At 41.1% G+C, this 18,484-nt stretch overlaps 1 protein-coding gene across 2 annotated transcripts; it reads left to right on the top strand.

Annotated features, from left to right (window-relative positions):
* The first annotated feature begins 508 nt into the window (after positions 1-508).
* On the top strand, positions 509-12,577 carry CISD1 (CDGSH iron sulfur domain 1). Of its 2 annotated transcripts, none has more exons than XM_007060665.4 (3): positions 509-678; positions 4,375-4,580; positions 12,201-12,577. In XM_007060665.4, the coding sequence occupies exons 1-3, from the start codon at positions 648-650 to the stop codon at positions 12,288-12,290; spliced, it is 327 nt and encodes a 108-aa protein (XP_007060727.1). In that variant the 5' UTR covers positions 509-647; the 3' UTR covers positions 12,291-12,577. The 2 variants fall into 2 exon arrangements, with proteins under 2 accessions (XP_007060727.1, XP_043407697.1); XM_043551762.1 differs by lacking the exon at positions 12,201-12,577 and adding an exon at positions 8,560-8,857.
* The last annotated feature ends 5,907 nt before the right edge of the window (positions 12,578-18,484 follow it).

Raw genomic sequence — 18,484 nt, forward strand, 5'->3', positions numbered from 1 at the left:
GGCTGACACATCATGATTGTGTAGGGATAATGTTCCCAGGGACGAATATGGGTGTGAGGACCCTTGTCCCACTACTTACAAGCAGTGTTGCTAAAACTCCTGGGATTTTATTGCAAGTCTCAGGGTATTTGGTGTTTTCATTAAAGCCCCAGCTCCTGGAGTCAGGTGAGTATCTCAGATATAATTTTTAGTTTCTAGGTGGTGGGGAAAAGTCTGAAAACGGGACCCAATACAATGGACCAACGTGTTACTTTAGTCTCATGCTTTCCAGACCCCTGGCTCATGCTAACAGAGCACTTGGGTAGGGAGGTTGCACGAGAGCCCACCGAGGCCTCAGGTCCCCCAGGCTTGCGAGGCAGAGGTGCAGGGCCCCGCCTAAAATCCTGATGTTTGCAGGCGCGGGGCCCGGGAGCCCGTTTCAGTATCCATGCGCAGGTGGGAAGCAGCAGGACCCCGTTCCCTAGCGGCGGTGACGCGCGCAAGTCGCGCCCCTGCCTCCGCGGCCCAGCAGCACGGCCCCTTTAAGACCAAGGCCCGCCGCTACTATCGTGTGAGTTCCTGTACGCACGCGCAATTGCGTCTGAGCAGCGTTTGTGCCCTCTAGGTGTTCGGGAGGTCGGCGGCGAGGAGCGCTGGGTGCGGGAGCAATGGGGCTCGGATCGAACTCCTCCGTGCGGGGTAGGCGGGCGGGCGCCTGCGGGATGGTGCGTTCCGCTGGGGGTTGTTTCCTGTCTGCTCGCCGCCTTCACAAGTCACTTCCAATTGCACTGCTTGGGGCGCGCCGCTCCCCCCCCGCCCCTTATTCTCACCTTGGGGCCCTTCCTGCTCGGGCAAGGGGTGTATCTGAACGCGGAAGGTTGCCATTCCACCCCTGTTTTGCAGGAGGGGCCTAGCTAGAATTCCTTATTCCTCTGTCTTGCAGGTCATTGTAATAGCTGTGCAATAGCTGGGTGGCTGTGTCGTGGTGGTGCAGTATCACGATGCAGAGGAGGCGTTGACTGATCCACAGGAAAGGGACCCACTTGCAGAAGGGTCCCGATTGCTTTGCAGAGGATGGGGCTTCCCTGGGAAATGCAGTGACCTTCACCGCCTCTCTTGTGCGGCTGACCCCTTCGTGCAAGAGTTTATCCCCCAAGCTTCTGATAACCACTAGTCGTAAATCATTAATCCAGCAAAATGGTTACATCCACTGAGGTCTGGTATGTTGTGTTTTGTAATAGTATCTAGAAGCCCCAGGATTGGCCATTCATGGTCGTAGGTGCTGTGGAAGTATAGCAAACGCCCTTTCTTTTACACACCTATTTTTGTTTGGAGCAGCCCTTTGATAGGTGTTCTCTTACTAAACAATCCTTTGAGTGCATTTTTTCCCCTTCTGACCATGTGCCTTGTAGTGGATGCTTGGCTTCTCTGCTGAAAATGAAGAAACTAGTGGCTGATTGATCTTCTCTTGAAAATCGCAGGCTGTCTGGTTTTTAAATTTAATTTTAAATTAAAAATGTCGGAATTTCTCTAGCTTGTAGGATTTAAGAGCAGCATTTCTATTAGTGGCTATTAACCTCACAATGTTGCTACCTACCTAGTATCATATTCTAGAAGAGTAACTCAGCAAAAAGGTGAGGGAACTTTCTTATAGCTACAAATGTAGGCAGTAAACGGTGCTTACTGTTGTGAGTTGTTGACTCATACTGCAAAATACAAAGAACCCTTCCCCAAAGTGAATAACTCAATAGTAAACCTGTAGTAAAATATAATTCTTGTACAACCTTGACCGTAGGGGATCATGTGACTGGGTAGTGTTGATGAGCGGCCAGGTGCAGGTACTTCACTGTGAGATATAAGCAAGTTACATAATAGGTCTAAAATTTGGGATTAACATGAAAAGCTTTTGGAAATCCTTGAAAACTACTGCATAGTCTAGTCTGTGATTTAGAACAGTTTTAAAATAATTACATAGGTTTCTACAGGTATTTAAAATTAAATGTGATGCAGTGTTCTTGTGTTCTTCTGGTCTTTGTAATCCTGGCTGAGTCTTTGTTCTGTGTAATACAGTTAAATTAAAAACTTTTCTTTCAGTAGTCTGACTTGTTTCTTGAAGTAGCTTTCACAAGTAGGCTTTGTTCTTATTCAACCATCATATGTCTAGTGTAGGATCTGTTAAGTAGGTTGGTGCAAACTCTTAAAATGAGTAAATCTGTCTACTCAGTTTGATTCCCCCCCCCCCCCCCCAATACCCATGAAAACGAACTAGTGGGTAGTAATGGTGATGAGAACTGGTATAATGATTCTAAGCATAAAGTGGTGAAGTTCATGGGAGCTTAATTAGTTTTAAATGCTGCCAACCAAGAATGCTGTTTTTGGTGTGGAGAGAGGTGTGGAGAATGGCTTGGGGGGAGTATATTGAGATTAAACTCTTTTTTCATTTGGAAAGAGGAATAGTGCTAAATGTGACTAAGGCGTCTAATCTCAATGTTGGTAACTTACATTTGCTTGATCTTTAAGGGGCTTCAATTAGTTAAACTTCTTGGATACATATCTTGTTCAGAGGATGTAGCTAAAAAATTCATCTGTGATGAAGATAACAATGACAAGTTGCAGAATCTATTCTTGATTTAGTTTTTTGTTGTAATGAGTATCATAAGCAATTACACTTTATGAACATTGTGTGGAATGCAGTGTGTCTGTGTAAAAAGTACATTTTAATGTTAACATGAGGTCCTAATCTACTTCAGGAACGTCCAATTTGGCTCTTGAGGGCAAATGTGGATTTGATTACACTAGCACTTTTTTGGGTAAAACTTTTGTTGGTCGGGGTGTAAGAAAACAACAACACCCCCCGACTGACAAAAGAACCAGTGTGGACAGCCATGTATGTGCTGGTGGGAGATGCTGTCCTGCCAACTTAGCTACGCTGCTCACGAGGGGTGATTTAATTATGCCTGCAGGAGAGCTTTTTTAAGAAGAAAAGTTGTCCTTGTAAAAGCTCTCTCTTCCTCCCCTGTTCCCCGTGCTAGGGAAGTGCAGAGTTGTTTCTGAGCTGCTGCTCCTTTTAACAGGGACCAGATACTGCAGAAGCAAAGGCCTAGGTCCATGTAGCCTTTAGAGGAGTGGGTGGGAAAAGGGAGAGAGCAGGCTGTCCAAAGCAAATGATACAAGAGGAAATGGGCTCTTTGGCAAGAGCACTAGGAAGAGGGTAAGTAAAAGTCCCAGAATAGAGGTAGGGATGGAATATGTTAAGTGTTAGCATGTTTTATTCTCTAGAGTTAGAATGAGGGACTCCTACTGTATCATGTGATTGACATTTCTTCTAAACCATAAACAATACAGGCTAAGCAAGACTGAAATTCCTAGTCTGAGATGGCTTTGGTGGTTATAGCATCGCCACAGGAGTGTCTTTTAAATATGTGGAAAGAACCGTGTAGACCTCAGATGCCCATCTGATTTATGGATGAGCAGTTGAGAGTCAGACAGTGTTTACATACTCAGTAGGAAAACATCTGAGTGGGACTGATCCCTCAAATTGTCCTGCTGCTGACTTTTGTCTGGAGGGAGTGACCCTTGCCACTTCTAGAGCTGGGTGTTACGGCAACCAGGCAGGAGAATTCTGTGACAGTTGGGCAGAAACTCAAGGTACTTTCAAGTGGAAGACACAAGGCAAAAACCTGAAAGCAGGACTTTAAAAAAAGTGGATTAATTGCAGAGAAGGAAAATGATATCAAGTGAGACAAAGAAGAGTGCAAAGATGTAGAGTTGCAGAGATGAGCATAAGATGATAAAAGAAAAGTGAGAAATGGGGAGAAAAACATTTGTTTATATAAACAGCATCTTTGAGACACTCAAGACTTTAGTACAGATAAGACAGGTAGAACTTGTTCTCTTACGGCCTGTGAGAAATGCAGGTTCACACTGGTGATGTTTACATGGGGATTTAATCTTTTAGCTTTATATCAGATCCCTTTAAAAAAGTAAATAATTACAAGTATCACAATTCTGTATTTATAATGTAAAATCAGTTCCTCTTGTGCCCAGTGCCTAGCATTCACTATCTTTAATTAAATCCGTTATGAACAAAATGTGGCTGATTTTGTTTGTAGAGCTGTTGACCTCATCAGTGATGCAGATGCCTGAGCAAAAAATAAATGGAAAGCCACATTAGTTCTATTTTTCCCCATAGGCTTCTCCTGTTCCTCCTGGTCAATAGAAAGGGACAAATTAATTGGATGGGTATAGGAAGAAAGTGGTTTTATTTTCAGAACACTGTCAAAGTAGTAGAACTGTCCTTTAAGCACAAATATGACTCTGGGAGCTAAATTGAATGAAAAATTCCATTTAAGGTTTTGCCAATCTTTCTTTTTTTTTTTTTATCTCTTGCTCTAGTTGAATGGGTTGCTGCAATCTCTTTAGCTGCAGGAGCAGCTGCTGTTGGATATCTAGCATACACAAGATTCCTCTCTAAAGACAAATGCTGCAAGGCAATGGTAAATCTCCATATACAGAAAGATAATCCCAAGGTAGTCCATGCATTTGATATGGAAGATCTGGGAGACAAAGCTGTGTATTGTCGTTGCTGGAGATCTAAGAAGGTGAGAGGGGAAAATTGTAAATAATTGTAAATGTGCAAGAATCCTCTTAAGCTCGTCTCAGTTGTATTATTTGATACTTGGTCTGTTGAAGAAAACAAGCTATTGCTACATTTCACTCCTACACTATTTCTAAATTAGTAATTATGTAATTTACAAAACTAAAATGTAAAAATACATGCAGTTGTAAAGCTTCAGGTTTTCTTATATACTGCATAAATGGTTTTAATAATAAAGGAGGGTGTTCAAGCCATGGATTCTGCAAAATAGCCATGTAATTCTAGAGATCCTCATAGCTGGCAGGATCTAGTAATCGCTCTACTAGCACAGGAACCCAACACTTACTGGTTGACAAATCCACTGTCCGTGAATCAGTGAGATCTGTCTGTAGGCCTAAATTATTGTCTGTCAGTATCTCCTGTAGATAACATTGGAATAAGTGGGAACTCCAGGTTTTTTTTGTTGAGGTCAAGCTATGCATATAACTCTTTAATTGCATGTTATACTCAAGGGATTCATTCTTCCTTGTGTTAGAGAAAGAAGTGGGGATGGGGAACGGGAGGAATTATAAGTGCATAGAGACACAATTTCATTATTAATGTAGCATGCTGGGGAATATAAAGACTAAGGAAGTTTCTGATTTGGCTTGCTCTGCTACTGGTTCTCCTACAGTTTAACAATCCATAATGAGTGGCAGAACAAGGAACCAGGGTGAAACTACCAAAATCAAGTCACATAGACTAGGGGTGGCCAACCTGTCTGGAGCCACGTGCAGCTCTTCAGAAGTTAATATGTAGCTCCTTGTATAGGCACCAACTCCAGGGCTGGAACTACAGGAGCCAACTTTCCAGTGTGCCAAGGGGTGCTCACCGCTCAACTCCTGGCTCTGCCACAGGCCCTGCCACCACTCCACCCCTTCCCATGCCCTCTTCTGAGCCTGCAGTTCCCTCGCTCGCACCCCCCCCTCCCCCCGAGCTTCCTGTAAGCCACAAAACAGCTGATCGAGAGGTGCGGGGAGGGACGGGGAGGTGCTGCGGAGGGGTTGCTAGTGAGTGGTAGGTGCTGGGGGAGCTGATTTTGGTGGGGGGGTTAGGGGGCTGCTGATATGTTACTGTGGCTCTTTGGCAGTATACACCATCAAACCATTATTGAATAATAATTTTTAGTCACTGCCAATCTGGGAAGGAAGCATGACTGGTATTCTACCGCTAGTGCCCCAGTTTTCTCTCAAATAGCTGTCTCCCTCTGAGTCTGTATAGACTTCAAGAACTTCAGTGTATCCATGTATTGAATCAAATCTTCCGAGTTGTAAAATGAGCTCATTCTTACTCTTCATTAAGGTTGAACAGTTCTAATGTGCATTCCTCACAAGTCTTAAAATTTACCTGAGATGTAACACATCTTTTTAATGTAATGTTGACATTATTCTTAGAGTAAAACTGACATAACGCTGTTTAGATAGGAATTAATTCAGTTTTACCCAGCTGTTTTTTATTAACATTTAAGAGAATGTACGGCAAAAAAAGTGCCAGGTTCTCAAAGTCCTCTGTCGTGTGTGTGTGTGTGTGTGTGAATAATGAAGAAACAGCATTATTTCTGCCCCACCATTGTTTTTTATTTTTAGTTTTTTAAAGAAATACTCAGATTAAAAACAGCTTGTACCTAAATTCTTAAGAGCACTGTCTGATGTTTAAACAGAACACAATGAACATAGCTAAACAGCTCAAATGTGAAGACGCTTTTTGCTACTCCTGGGGGAATTATGCACTACTAAATGTGTGTGTAAGTAATGAGCCATGCATATTTTTAATTTTTGTGCAGAAAAACTCTGCTGAAATGTTGCTGAAGTTCTGCCTTTTGCCCATCAGAGGGCGCTGTGGCACAAGAACAGCAGTAGCTCCCAGCAGAAAATAACTTCTGCAGTTCCGCCTTTTGCCCACCAGAGGGCGCTATGGTGACAGAACACAGCAGCTCCCAGCCAGGTAGAGAAGAGAGAGAGCCTGCCTTCTTCACAGCGCTGGCCAGGTCAGGAGACAGGGGCTATGGGGAGACATACAGAGTGGGGTCTGGGGGTGAGGGTCAAACGGGCTCATATGAGCTAGTAGGGGAGGACAGACTGGGACAGGGGCTGTATGGGATTGGGGCCACAGGGGGAGAGAGGTGCAGGGCCACATGGGGACAGGGCAGATGTGACTGACTGAGTGGGAGAGGCTAGGGGTCAGCCCAGGTCTGCATGGGGGAAGCTCCTGAACAATCCCTCCCTGCCCCGCAAACCCCCCCGCCCCCCAACCTGTTCCATACTTTTCCAACCCATACCCAACAAGTTCACACCCCGGCTCATTCTCAGATATTTACTTCCCTCTCCATCAGCTCCTCTGTTACCACTGGCTACCCCTAAGCCTTTGCACTGCTTCTGAAGGGTGTGAGGAATACGGTTCTGTATTGTAGCTTAAATGAATTATTACTCAGAGTTCCGTATTAGATTCCTTACTAGGCATACTATTTGTCAAAAAACGTTTCCTGAATCTTTTTTGTCTATATTGTTAGAGACATACTTGCTGACATTCATTTTGAAATAAATGACCAAAAAATAATTGAAACTGGTGTGAGTATATTGTTTTGACAAATAAAATATGCAGAATTTTAAAATAGCATGTGCAGAATTTTATATTTTTTGTTGCAGAATTTTTAATTTTTTGGCGCAGAATTCCCCGAGGAGTATTTTTTTGCATGTATTTTGGCTTGGACTAATCTGCTACTTCAGTTTGAGTCATGAGCAAGTGAAAGTGAAGCTGTAGTAGCATGATGCTTTGATGCTTGCAAACACTATAGGACAATGTTATGTTCACAAACATATTTCTGTGGACTTAAGATTTGCAAAAGGCTATCTTTACAAAATCTAAACTTGTGCCAGACTTGGACAAAGCAAGAGGGACAGTCTGTTCTATAGACTCAACTACTGGTGTCACTGGATAATTGTGTCCCTGCCTATTCAATCCTTGCCTTTTCTGCTGAGGTCAGTTAGCAAAGATGACAACTGTGATGATGGATTTTGTGATATGGACACTCCTCTGCTGGATGTGGTACTAAGATAACAAAACCAAGGTCACTGAACAACCATCAAATGGCAACAACTTCCAATAACAGCCAATTTGAGCCAGATTAAAAGCAATGACCTACAAGTAAAAGGCCCGTTCCTTTATCAGTCTTCTGAAACCATCTGGTCTCCATCTAACCGTTCTGCTTTAGGAGATAGTCAAGATGAACAGTTTTGGGGATAGAGGATTTAAGTTGCACTGTTCCTGCCTGTCAGTTTTGTCCTTAATTGGTTATTTTCCTAAGCACAAGATAACACGGAGGAAAGGTCATAAAAGACTGACAGGAGGAGGGAGTAAGATCCATCCGTGTCTATTTCTAGTTCTATTACTGACACCAAGTCTTGGACCCAGTTTTAAAACGTACAAATCTCTGTCCGCAAAGCTTATCTTTGCATCATGGTACTACAGTCTGAAGTCCATTACTGTTAGTCAATTCAATAATTCTTTGCAATTTAAAGTGTCAGTTATTTTGCTAGAGGATGTGAAGTCTGTGTCTTGGTTAGCTTACTCATTCTTTATCTTTTTGTTAGGGTGGAAATGAAGGAACATTAATCTGTTGTACGGTCAAGCCGCATATCAAAGTTTGTTGGGTGGGGGGGGAGAATTCAAATTTATATAACAGGGAATTCTTGGGTCTCTGGTGCAGGTTGAAAAAGTCATGCTATTTTTCCTCATATGGTTAGATACATACCTCATTCAGGCTAATTTTACAATGTCAAATTACTCTGAGTATCTGTTATTTCTTAACTTCTGAATGCAAAAGTCATGTTTATCAACGGTTGTATTAAAGTTGTCTGAATTTTAACAGTCTTTTTTTTTTTTTTCATTTTATTTTCAATTGAATGTGCTGCCCTCCCCCCACTAATTCTTTTCCTTTGATCAAGGTGAAGAGGATACATCAGGTTGAAATGGAGTTAGTTTTTAAAAATGAGTTGGGAGAAGTTCCTGGAACTGGTCCTACCCTCTTGTCCCAGAATGATGGGATTGTAACTTTCCACAGCAAGCATGCAGGAAAGGGGGCAAGTTAAGGACAGTATCCCTCAGTTATGCAGAGGGAGACTTGAAGGGAATAAAGATGGGTGGAAACAGTCTCCAGGAGAAGGGGAAGCCTGAACCCTCAAGCGACTTAACACAGGGAGAACTTGTGGCCCTGGGAGAATCTGATGGAGGAGGGGAGGGAATTGTCTGTGGAGTCCTTTAAGGCCACCAAGAACTTTTCTTGTCATCTGGCCCCCCAGGGGGGCCAGATGACAAGAAAACTTCTTGGTGGCCTTAAAGGACTCCACAGACATTTTCTTAAATCAACTTCAGCCTTCCACAGTTTTTTCCCTTAAATATATTTGGTCTCTCAAATATGCTATTATAGAGAACATTTTAATTCAAAAAATTACCCTCTGTTATAAATCAATTTCAATAACAAAATACTAAATCTTCTCAACTAGTAATTGATGGTAGAATTATTTATCATCCAAAAGAACAATATAAATTAGATAACCAGTGAAAATATATTGGAATATATTTATCCTTCATAATTGATTTTTCTTGACCCCAAAATATTTTGGGTTAGTATATCTCTTCACATACTTCATATGAAATTTCTACACTTGGGTTAGATCACATGAAAGGGCTCTTTAACTTGAGGCTATTTGTACCTTTCCATGACCGAAAGGTGCAAAGTAACAGCAAGTATCCAGTTGTGTAAGGATTTCTCATCTAATGTTAGGGTTTGGTTTGAGTGGCAAGCTATGAGGCTCACAATACGTAGTTAGGGGTTTGGCATTGGCTTCATTTGGGCTCAAACTGAAAATACAACTTTCATTCAATAAATAAATGGAGCATAACTTCTATAAAGCATAGCACATACCCTTCTGGTAATCTAATATTTTCTACTTTTTTGTTCAAGTATTTGATTTATTTATATATATATATATATATATATATATATATATATATTTTTTTTTTAAAACTAAGAACTCCAAAAGGACTAAACTAACATTTGGTATTCACTCTAGAATTTAGTGTTATATCATTACAGCTTGAAATTTTTTTTGACCTTCTGCCTTCCTGCTTTGTTTTCACTTTTTCCTCTTTGCCAGCCTGCCCCCGCAAACATCAGACACTTTTTGTTTGCATTCCTCTTTTGATGTGGATGATGCTTCTGACTCCAGATTAGTTAAGTGGTGAAAGTTCCTTAGCTGTTGTGCACTCTCTCTCTATTCAAGACTTCTTCTCACCCCCTCTCTTCTGCTGCTGTACTCGTAGTGTATGTCACTAACGTTCTCCCGTCAGCCATCCCAAACTTCATAGTTAATACAACAGATTCAGTGGGAAAGAGCATCTCAGCACTGAACAATACTTATTGTTCCCCCCCATCCATACATGGGATCCTAAAAACTCTAATATGGTCTGCCTAATTCACAAGGCATAGGACAAGTGCTGTGTGGTATAGGGGTTTACTATCTACAGTATTTGATAAGATCAGTGGTGATAGAGAATGAAGAGGGAATTTTTGCGGGTGTGGGTTTTTTTTTTGCTTTTTGTTTTTCTTCTTCCTCTCTCTTGGGTCTCTTAGTGCATCTGCTCTTCACTACCAAATGACTGTGAGGGAAAACTTAAGGCATGTTAAACTATATACTGTAATCAAGCTTTATGGTTGAAAACATTTCTATGCTGTACATGTCGGTGACAGATTTATTTAAGCTAGTATGTCATGTTGTCATGATATAGTATAATGTTCCAGTGCTTAAATATTCTTGAGGCTTACTAAGGGGATGTTTACATTAGCCTCTTTTTCCACCCCCCCCCCCCCTTTAAAGTACCCTGTCACTGGTGCAGTTTGATCAGTGGTATAACTTTCTGAGCACTGGTGCTGCTGGTGTCTTCACCACCATCTTAACTAATGCATGTCTAGAGGATATGTTAGCTGAAATGTCAGTGGCTGCCAGTACCTTGTTCAAACTGGGGCTCTACTGATAGCTTTTCCCCCCTTAAGTCAGAGCCTTTACATTGATAACACTTAAAACTAAAAGCAACTCTTTGATGCATCGAGAAACAAGTTAATCAGGATGCTCTCAAACACCAGTGTTTCTTATAACATAATCCTCTAGCTTCTAAGAACATTATTCTGCCAAAAGTGTCTTGTGTAACTTGCAGATACTTCCTTGGTTATGATTTCAAAAATAGGAATGATAACATGCAGATCTGGAGTTCTCCCCTGTGTTTTGCTGTTAAATCTAGGTTTCTAATCCTTTTGGTTGAGTCGGGGTAGGGCAGGAATTCTTATGTAAGACATACCATTGTGTTAGATGAAATTTGGTTTTTCATTTCATCAGTAGCTTTGAGTGAATTAATCCAGTATTTCATCAAACACTCTGGTTGCCTTGAAGTTTTGCTGAGTATTACTCAAGTCAAAGTGACTGACTGACTTTGGTGGTAAAGATATTCTCTGATGCAGGAATATTAGTATTCTGTAAAACTTTTCTGTTTACTTGGAAACTTCCATTTGCCACTTGCAGCACTGATAAGGAAATAGTTGCAGAATGACGATAACCAGCTATGTTTAACAGCCTCTACAAACCATCCTGGAGCAGTTAGAGGGTCTGGCCTAACTTCCATTGACTTTGATGGATATTGTCTCGGGCACAGGAGAGACAGTTGTTGAGAGGTGGTTAAACAGCCAAGTTGCTACACCTAGCTAACAGGGCTCTGCTGTGGGTTTTGCTTTAGGTGAAGAGTGTCTGTCTTCTTTCCCCAATATAGCAAGAAAGAATTTAAAGATTGCTTCTTTACAGAAGTGGGGTTCTAAAGGTTTTTACCAGATCTACACTAGAAACTGTTGCCAGTATGGCAATGTCGGTGATCTCTTAAACAACCAAACACTCTATGGTGGCAAAAACCTTAGTGTAGATGCAGTTATACCAACAAAAGGACTTCTTTGGGGGTGGGGAGAGGGGAATGGTATGGCTTACTTCATTTGGGGAACTGACTAGCTATACGGGCAAAAGAACTTCTGTCAGTATAAGCTGTTTTCCCCATTAGCAGGGTTTTCTGGTCGCTATACTGACAAACCTGTTCTAGTGTTTGCAAGGACCTACTTTCTCCTTAAAGGAGAGGATCCAGAAACTGAGACTCTTGTGCAAACCTTTGGTAATCTTCACTGCACTCCAGAGCCCTCCCTAGGGAATAGGGAGTGATGTGGGGGAGGTGAAAAGGAAGTTTGAGGCCAGCCTAGGCTGCTTGTTTTTGACAAGAGTCTGAGATTGGAGCGCCAAAGTGCGTTGTGAGTTTGGGTTCTTTCCCTTGTTACAGTGCTCTTGTACATTACACTCACAGGTAATATTAATGAACACTTAAACATGTCTAGCAAATATTTAAGTTCTTGTAATAACACATTTTGAGGTACCACTTGCATTGTAAATGTATCTTTACCGTGTGAAGCCATTTTCATAACTTCGGGGTTATATTTCCTTCTCACTTAGTGTTAAATGCACCGATTCTTTTATATTGTACTGGTCTTCTTTTTCAGTTTCCGTTATGTGACGGTTCTCACACGAAGCACAATGATGAAACTGGGGACAACGTTGGGCCTCTGATCATCAAGAGAAAGGAAGCATAAACGGGATGGTTTGAGGCCATGATTTGTCACATCTGCTTATTTGTAATTGGAGTAAAGAAGTTCTGTCTTAGTCATGTCACTGAAGATTTTTGGGTGTGGTACAAAGTAGGCTCCAACATGTGTATTTCATGGTGCTTGCCTTGTTTTAAACACTAAATGTAAAATATTAATGGCTTAAGGCTATTTCTGTCTCCTGAACTGTGTATACATTTTCATTAAGTATGAAATTAAAGTGACAATTGTACTCAGAACTGTATGAAGATAATATATTAAATTATTCTCAAATACATGTGTTCTACTGGAAAACTATCTTTAAGTAGAACAACAAATTCCTTACTGAGTAATCTGAAACTACAGAAAAGATGGCTGATACTCAGATGCAAATGAGATTCTGTTGAAAAAGCATTAATGGCGGAAAAATCATGGTGCCAAGTGCGTGAAATGTAACTTACTACATCCACAAAGTGTAGTGCATACAGTGATTAAGAATAACAGTTTTATTCTTTTAAAACAGTTGTACATTACAACTTCAATAAAAATCCAAGTTAAAACACTAATAAGAATAAACAAAAAGACTTACTGTAAGAATGTACCAAAAATTAAGTAGGTAGGGTCATATGTACTGCAAACAGGCCCTTACTCTACTAAAATCAATGGAGTTACACCAGAGTTGAACTGAAACCTTAGAGTGTGTGTGTGTGGTGTCTAGAGTTGTAGAACTGTCTTTGGGGGTGGGATAGGGATTAGGATGGGGTGTGTGCGTGTGCGCGCATGCATGAGACTGGGTTCTTTTTTTTTTTTTTTTGAAGCACAACTTCCTTTATATGCCAGAGAATGCCTTATTAAATCTTCCCTATTAGGGCATGTTCATCAAGTTTTTCAAAACTTCAGCCACTGGTGGTGGTTTGACACACCTCTTCTGCCATTTAAAATTTTGCTTCCCATTACAATTCTGTGATAGACAAACCATAAAATCAGTTTAGTGTATATTCATCCCCACTTACACAGATATGCGCCAAGCATTTCCGAAAACAAAAGTCCAAGATTTGGATTAGAGGAGGGGATAGGGGACAACTTCATATTAGACCCAGCTCTCATAACTCAGTGAAGCGTGTTGTGTAACCAGTATCTTTTCATGCTATGCAACTGATTTACCAGTGTCCAGAAAGGGGGTGACTATTGGAGATAGGGAAATCTGCCCAGCGCTGTTCAATAGGACAGAATTTTAACCAAGGTTCTGTATGTACCCTCCGTCTTCATCACTGAAGTGGATCTTTTAGAGTGGGGGTGATGAGTGCTTATCTTCTCTGGGACACAAAGTAGCAACATGCTGCTAAGACTGGAACTTTGGGACAGGGTGTCATAGAAAAACTGCAATAGCCAGTGGGCCAAATTCTGCACTCCCTTCGACCTTGCTGACCTCCACAGAGACTGAAAGGAAAGAACTTAGCCCAGAGTGAGAGGTGATTTATGATTTCAGCAGAGGTGGAGTTGAAGCTAACTAATTTGCTATCTGAGACTACTAGGTGAAGCTGTGATTAAATGTTTCCACCTTTTTTTCCTGTTTTGCCAAGTAAAGGTGTCAGACACTGTCATAAATATAAAGGGAAGGGTAACCACCTTTCTGTATACAGTGCTATAAAATCCCTCCTGGCCAGAGGCATCCTCCTGTTACCTGTAAAGGGGTTAAGAAGCTCAGCTAACTGGGCTGCCACCTGACCCAAAGGACCAATAAGGGGACAAGATACTTTCAAATCTTGGGGGGCGGGGGAAGGAAGGCTTTTGTTTGTGCTCTTTGTTTACATGGTGGCTCTCTCTTGGGACTGAGAGAGGCCAGACAGAAATCCATCTCCTCCAACCCATCCTAATCCAAGTCTCCAATATTGCAACCAGTATAGGTAAGCCAGCCAAGGCAAATTAGTTCATCTTTCGTTTTATGTGAATTTTCCCTGTGTTAAGAGGGAGGTTTATTCCTGTTTTCTGTAACTTTAAGGTTTTGCCCAAAAAGGAATCCTCTGGGTTTTGAATCTGAATACCCTGTAAAGTATTTTCCATCCTGATTTTACAGAGGTGATTCTTTGACCTTTTCTTTAATTAAAATTCTTCTTTTAAGAACCTGATTGATTTTTCATTGTTCTTAAGATCCAAGGGTTTGGGTCTGTGTGCACCTGTACAAATTGGTAAGGATTATTATCAAGCCTTCGCCAGGAAAGGGGGTGTAGGGCTTGGGGGGGATATTTTCGGGGAAGACGTCTCCAAGTGGGCTCTTTCCCTGTTCTTTGTTTAAAACGCTTGGTGTTGGCAGCATACAGTTCAAGGACAAGGCAAAGTTTTTAATGTAAGGTGGTAAGAATAAGCTTAGGGGGTCTTTCATGCGGGTCCCCACATCTGTACCCTAGAGTTCAGAGAGGGGAAGGAACCCTGACAGAGACAAACACACAGAGTAAAAGTACCAGCAAGGTAAAAAAAAATTCCACGAAACAGTGATTTCATCCAAAACAGGAGGAGTTAGCTTTAATGAAAGTATGTCACTGCAGAATTAAGTTTCTTTCTTTCTCAAATACACAGTAGGACTGACAGTGATTATCTGTCTAGTCGACCATACAGGTGTTGCACTCTACTTTTTTCTAAAAGAAAGTTAGTTTATAGGTACATTTATACACAAAAGATTACTGTCACTAAAAACTTGTGTGCATGTCAGGTAGCGTGGAAAGAAATAACAGAATTAAAAGCTATATTTGACTGCCACTGAACAAATAAAATGCCACTGGATGTTTTATAGACTGTTTCAGTAATTCAAGTTCAAAAGTTTCAAGATGAGTCCCCTAGTTGTAAATTGCTTCCTGAAGTCTATCAGTAAAATATTTCCTTTTGTTTTAGGGTAAGGGGAGTTCATTTAGTGAAAAGCTTCTTGGGAAGATTGGCTAAGCCAAATTCTATGCTGCTTTACATCCTGTGCATTTCTATTGAAAATAGAGCAGTTTGAAGAAATGCCATGTTTGTTTAACTTTGCCATAAAATGATTAAATTAGTACTTCTGTAGTTTGATGCTAACTTCTTAATTTGCTTGCCACCAGATGTTACTTCTGAGGTTCTTTTGAACTTGGTAATGAAAAGAAAACTTAATGAACTTATTTGCTGGCTATCCTGACAAACAGAAGTGAAAAACAGTGTATATATAAACTATGGTAACTTTTTTTTAATCAGGAAACTGTCTGAATGCTTCCCTCCTGTGTACTGTATTTGCTTTTGAATCTGTTTTTTGACATTCTGCTCACATAACTGAGAATTAGAAGTGAACTGTGGCTCTAAAAACTAACATGTTTAGTGGCCATAAAGAATGTAAACAGGGCTACTGTAAAGTTTTGAGAAATTATATTGTAAAAGAGTAGTTTTCATACCCAGTCAAAAGTCAGGTCTGTCATGTATAACTTTCAGACTTGTGGCATGGAGAGCACTTCTTTTGAGGTTAAATTTAGTTTAACTTCCATATTTGATAACTTTCTACATCTCCCCCTTTTTGGAAAGAAAGCACCACAAATTAAAGTACCAATCCTGTAACAATTTATATGCATGAGTACCCACTCACCAGAATAATTGTCACATATTTAAATGTTTACAGGATCAAGATATTAGGGAAATGTGACTTCACTACAATCCTCTTGCTAACACTGTCTCTAGTACTCATCAATTGAAATAGATAAAAGTTAGTTTTCTAAATTAAGCTACCTCATGATACCCTAGTTCAGAATCTTAAAACCACTGTAGATGAAACAGGCCAATGAAACTTAATTTTTCAAGGGTTTATAACTCCATTATTTAAAAGTTCATTGATTTAAAACTTAGTATATAAGATAACCACAAGAAGTAGAGCTATCAAACCTAAACTCAGTTTTAGACAGGAAATGTGGAGCGGGACCCTGGGTCCCAGCATCTCCCATTGAGATATTGTGATAAGCACGATCTTCCCGTGCAAACTTCTTGAGTGAGTGAATAGTCAGTCACTGCTGTTTTGACATCTACTGTATTGCTCAAAATATGCAGTTAATGTATGATAAAGCTTGGAACAAAGATACAGAACATGTAAAGGTTTGTATAAATGGAAATTAAATGAAGAATACTCCAGGACCAGAGTGAAATAAGAGGAAACCAGAAAAAGAAGTTATGGAGTACAATTTATACATCGGTTTCAGAGTAACAGCCGTGTTAGTCTGTATTCGTAAAAAGAAAAGGAGTACTTGTGGCACCTTAGAGACTAACCAGTTTATTTGAGCATGAGCTTTCGTGAGCTACAGCTCACTTCATCGGATGCATAGCATATCGTGGAAACTGCAGAAGACATTATATACACACAGAGACCATGAAACAAAACTTCCTCCCACCTCACTCCCCCGCTGGCAACAGCTTATCTAAAGTGATCCTCAAGTAGAGCCATTTCCAGCACAAATCCAGGTTTTCTCACCCTTCCCCCCCCCCCCACACACATACAAACTCACTCTCCTGCTGGCAACAGCCCATCTCCCTTTGAAACCCCTCTTTATAATGCGCATGATAATCAAGGTGGGTCACCTCCAGCACTAATCCAGGTTTTCTCACCCCCCCCCACACCCCCCCCCTTTTTTTTTTTTTCAAAAACCACACACACAAACTCATTCTCCTGCTGGCAACAGGAAAAATTTATACATCATGATCTACAAAACGTTGTCATCTGTATCTGAGGTCCTTACCTGGGCAAATTCTAAAGGAATTCTGTCAAAATGACAGAATAAGGATTGTAGGATTTGATCCTATGTTACTTTTAATTTAATTTCAGGCAGCTAGTAGAGGAGTTTAGAGCTCTATACAAGCCTGCCATCACTACGATGTTTAAATAAAACTATACACATCAATTTTGGGTGAATGAGATGATATATTCAAAGTCATGAATAAGTTTTCAGGTGATGGAATCCTTCTGGACAGTTATTTTTTTACTTTTACAACCTATCTAGGGTTCAAAATGTTAGCTTCCTCTAAGAACTGTGTGTATATGGTAGAGGCGAGCGATAAGTCACTTTTTAGAGAAGCGAATTCTCATAGTTCTAGTGTTCCATACTGGCCCTAGATGTAGAGTTTCCAGTATATGATTTAAGCATTGGTGCAGACTGAATTCACAAGAGCTATGAAAGTTTAGAGTTGAAGGAAAAACTGCAGTAATTGGTGGTACTGTAATTATTTACTAGATAAGAAAATGTTTTAAAATGAATGAACAAATCATTGTTTAGAAATAACCTAACTGGGCATGGTCTCACAGAGCTATTACTAAAAATGGCATCATCTACTATTTGAATAGAGGGGAAAATTGAGACTTTAACCATTGGTATTTGTTTACTTACACCTTGGGGAAAACGGGCGGGGGGGGGGGGAGGAGGAAGGAAGCAAGGCTCCCTCCCATCTGTAGGGCCCTGTTCTCAGGTAACTACGTGGGAACTATTCTGAGCATGGGGTCCTTAGCACTGGTAAGGGGAGTCTGATGGGGGTTCCATGGCCGGGGGTAGCACTCTTTGTCTGTTCAGGCCGATGTACCAGGTATCGGGGGGCGGGAGGGAGTTACCCACCCAGGATCTGATGTCGATCCCATGTCAGCCTCTAATAAAATGTTTCCTGAGGCAGAGAGTCTGGTTCTCCTGATTATGGCCAGGAAAGGAGAGACAGATACTGCATCCAGACGCGATGTGGGCTTCCTCCAAGCAGTACAAACAGTACTGGTGCCTGTCGCTGATGGAAAATGAGTGAGGGCAGGAAGCACAGATTTTGAACCCGTGTCTTCAGCATAATCCATTACCCATGACTGGGTACTGGAGGTGGGGTGGGATCTGTGCGTAAAGTTTAGCAGAAACCCCACCGAAGCAGCGCCCCAACTCCTAAATCTGGTACGAAACGACATATCGAACAGAAAACAAAAAAATAAATGCAGAACTAGGAAATCTAAACTATGAACAGTACTAAGGATTTTTTTTGAAAAATGCATCACAAGGATGATAGGAGAGTAGAAGCTCTGACTCGGCTCATGCAGCGGTGAGAAGGAATTGGAGATACCTATGGCTCGCCGTGCCCTTTAGTTGCCTTGGGCAAGACCGTTACGTGGCACAGGGCATATATGCAGACTGCCAAACAGTACTATTTTCAAAAGCTCCAGCTCTGGCCACATGGTGCAT

Source organism: Chelonia mydas, chromosome 7 (genome assembly GCF_015237465.2).
Source record: "Chelonia mydas isolate rCheMyd1 chromosome 7, rCheMyd1.pri.v2, whole genome shotgun sequence".
In the NCBI taxonomy this organism is placed as follows: Eukaryota; Metazoa; Chordata; order Testudines; family Cheloniidae; genus Chelonia; species Chelonia mydas.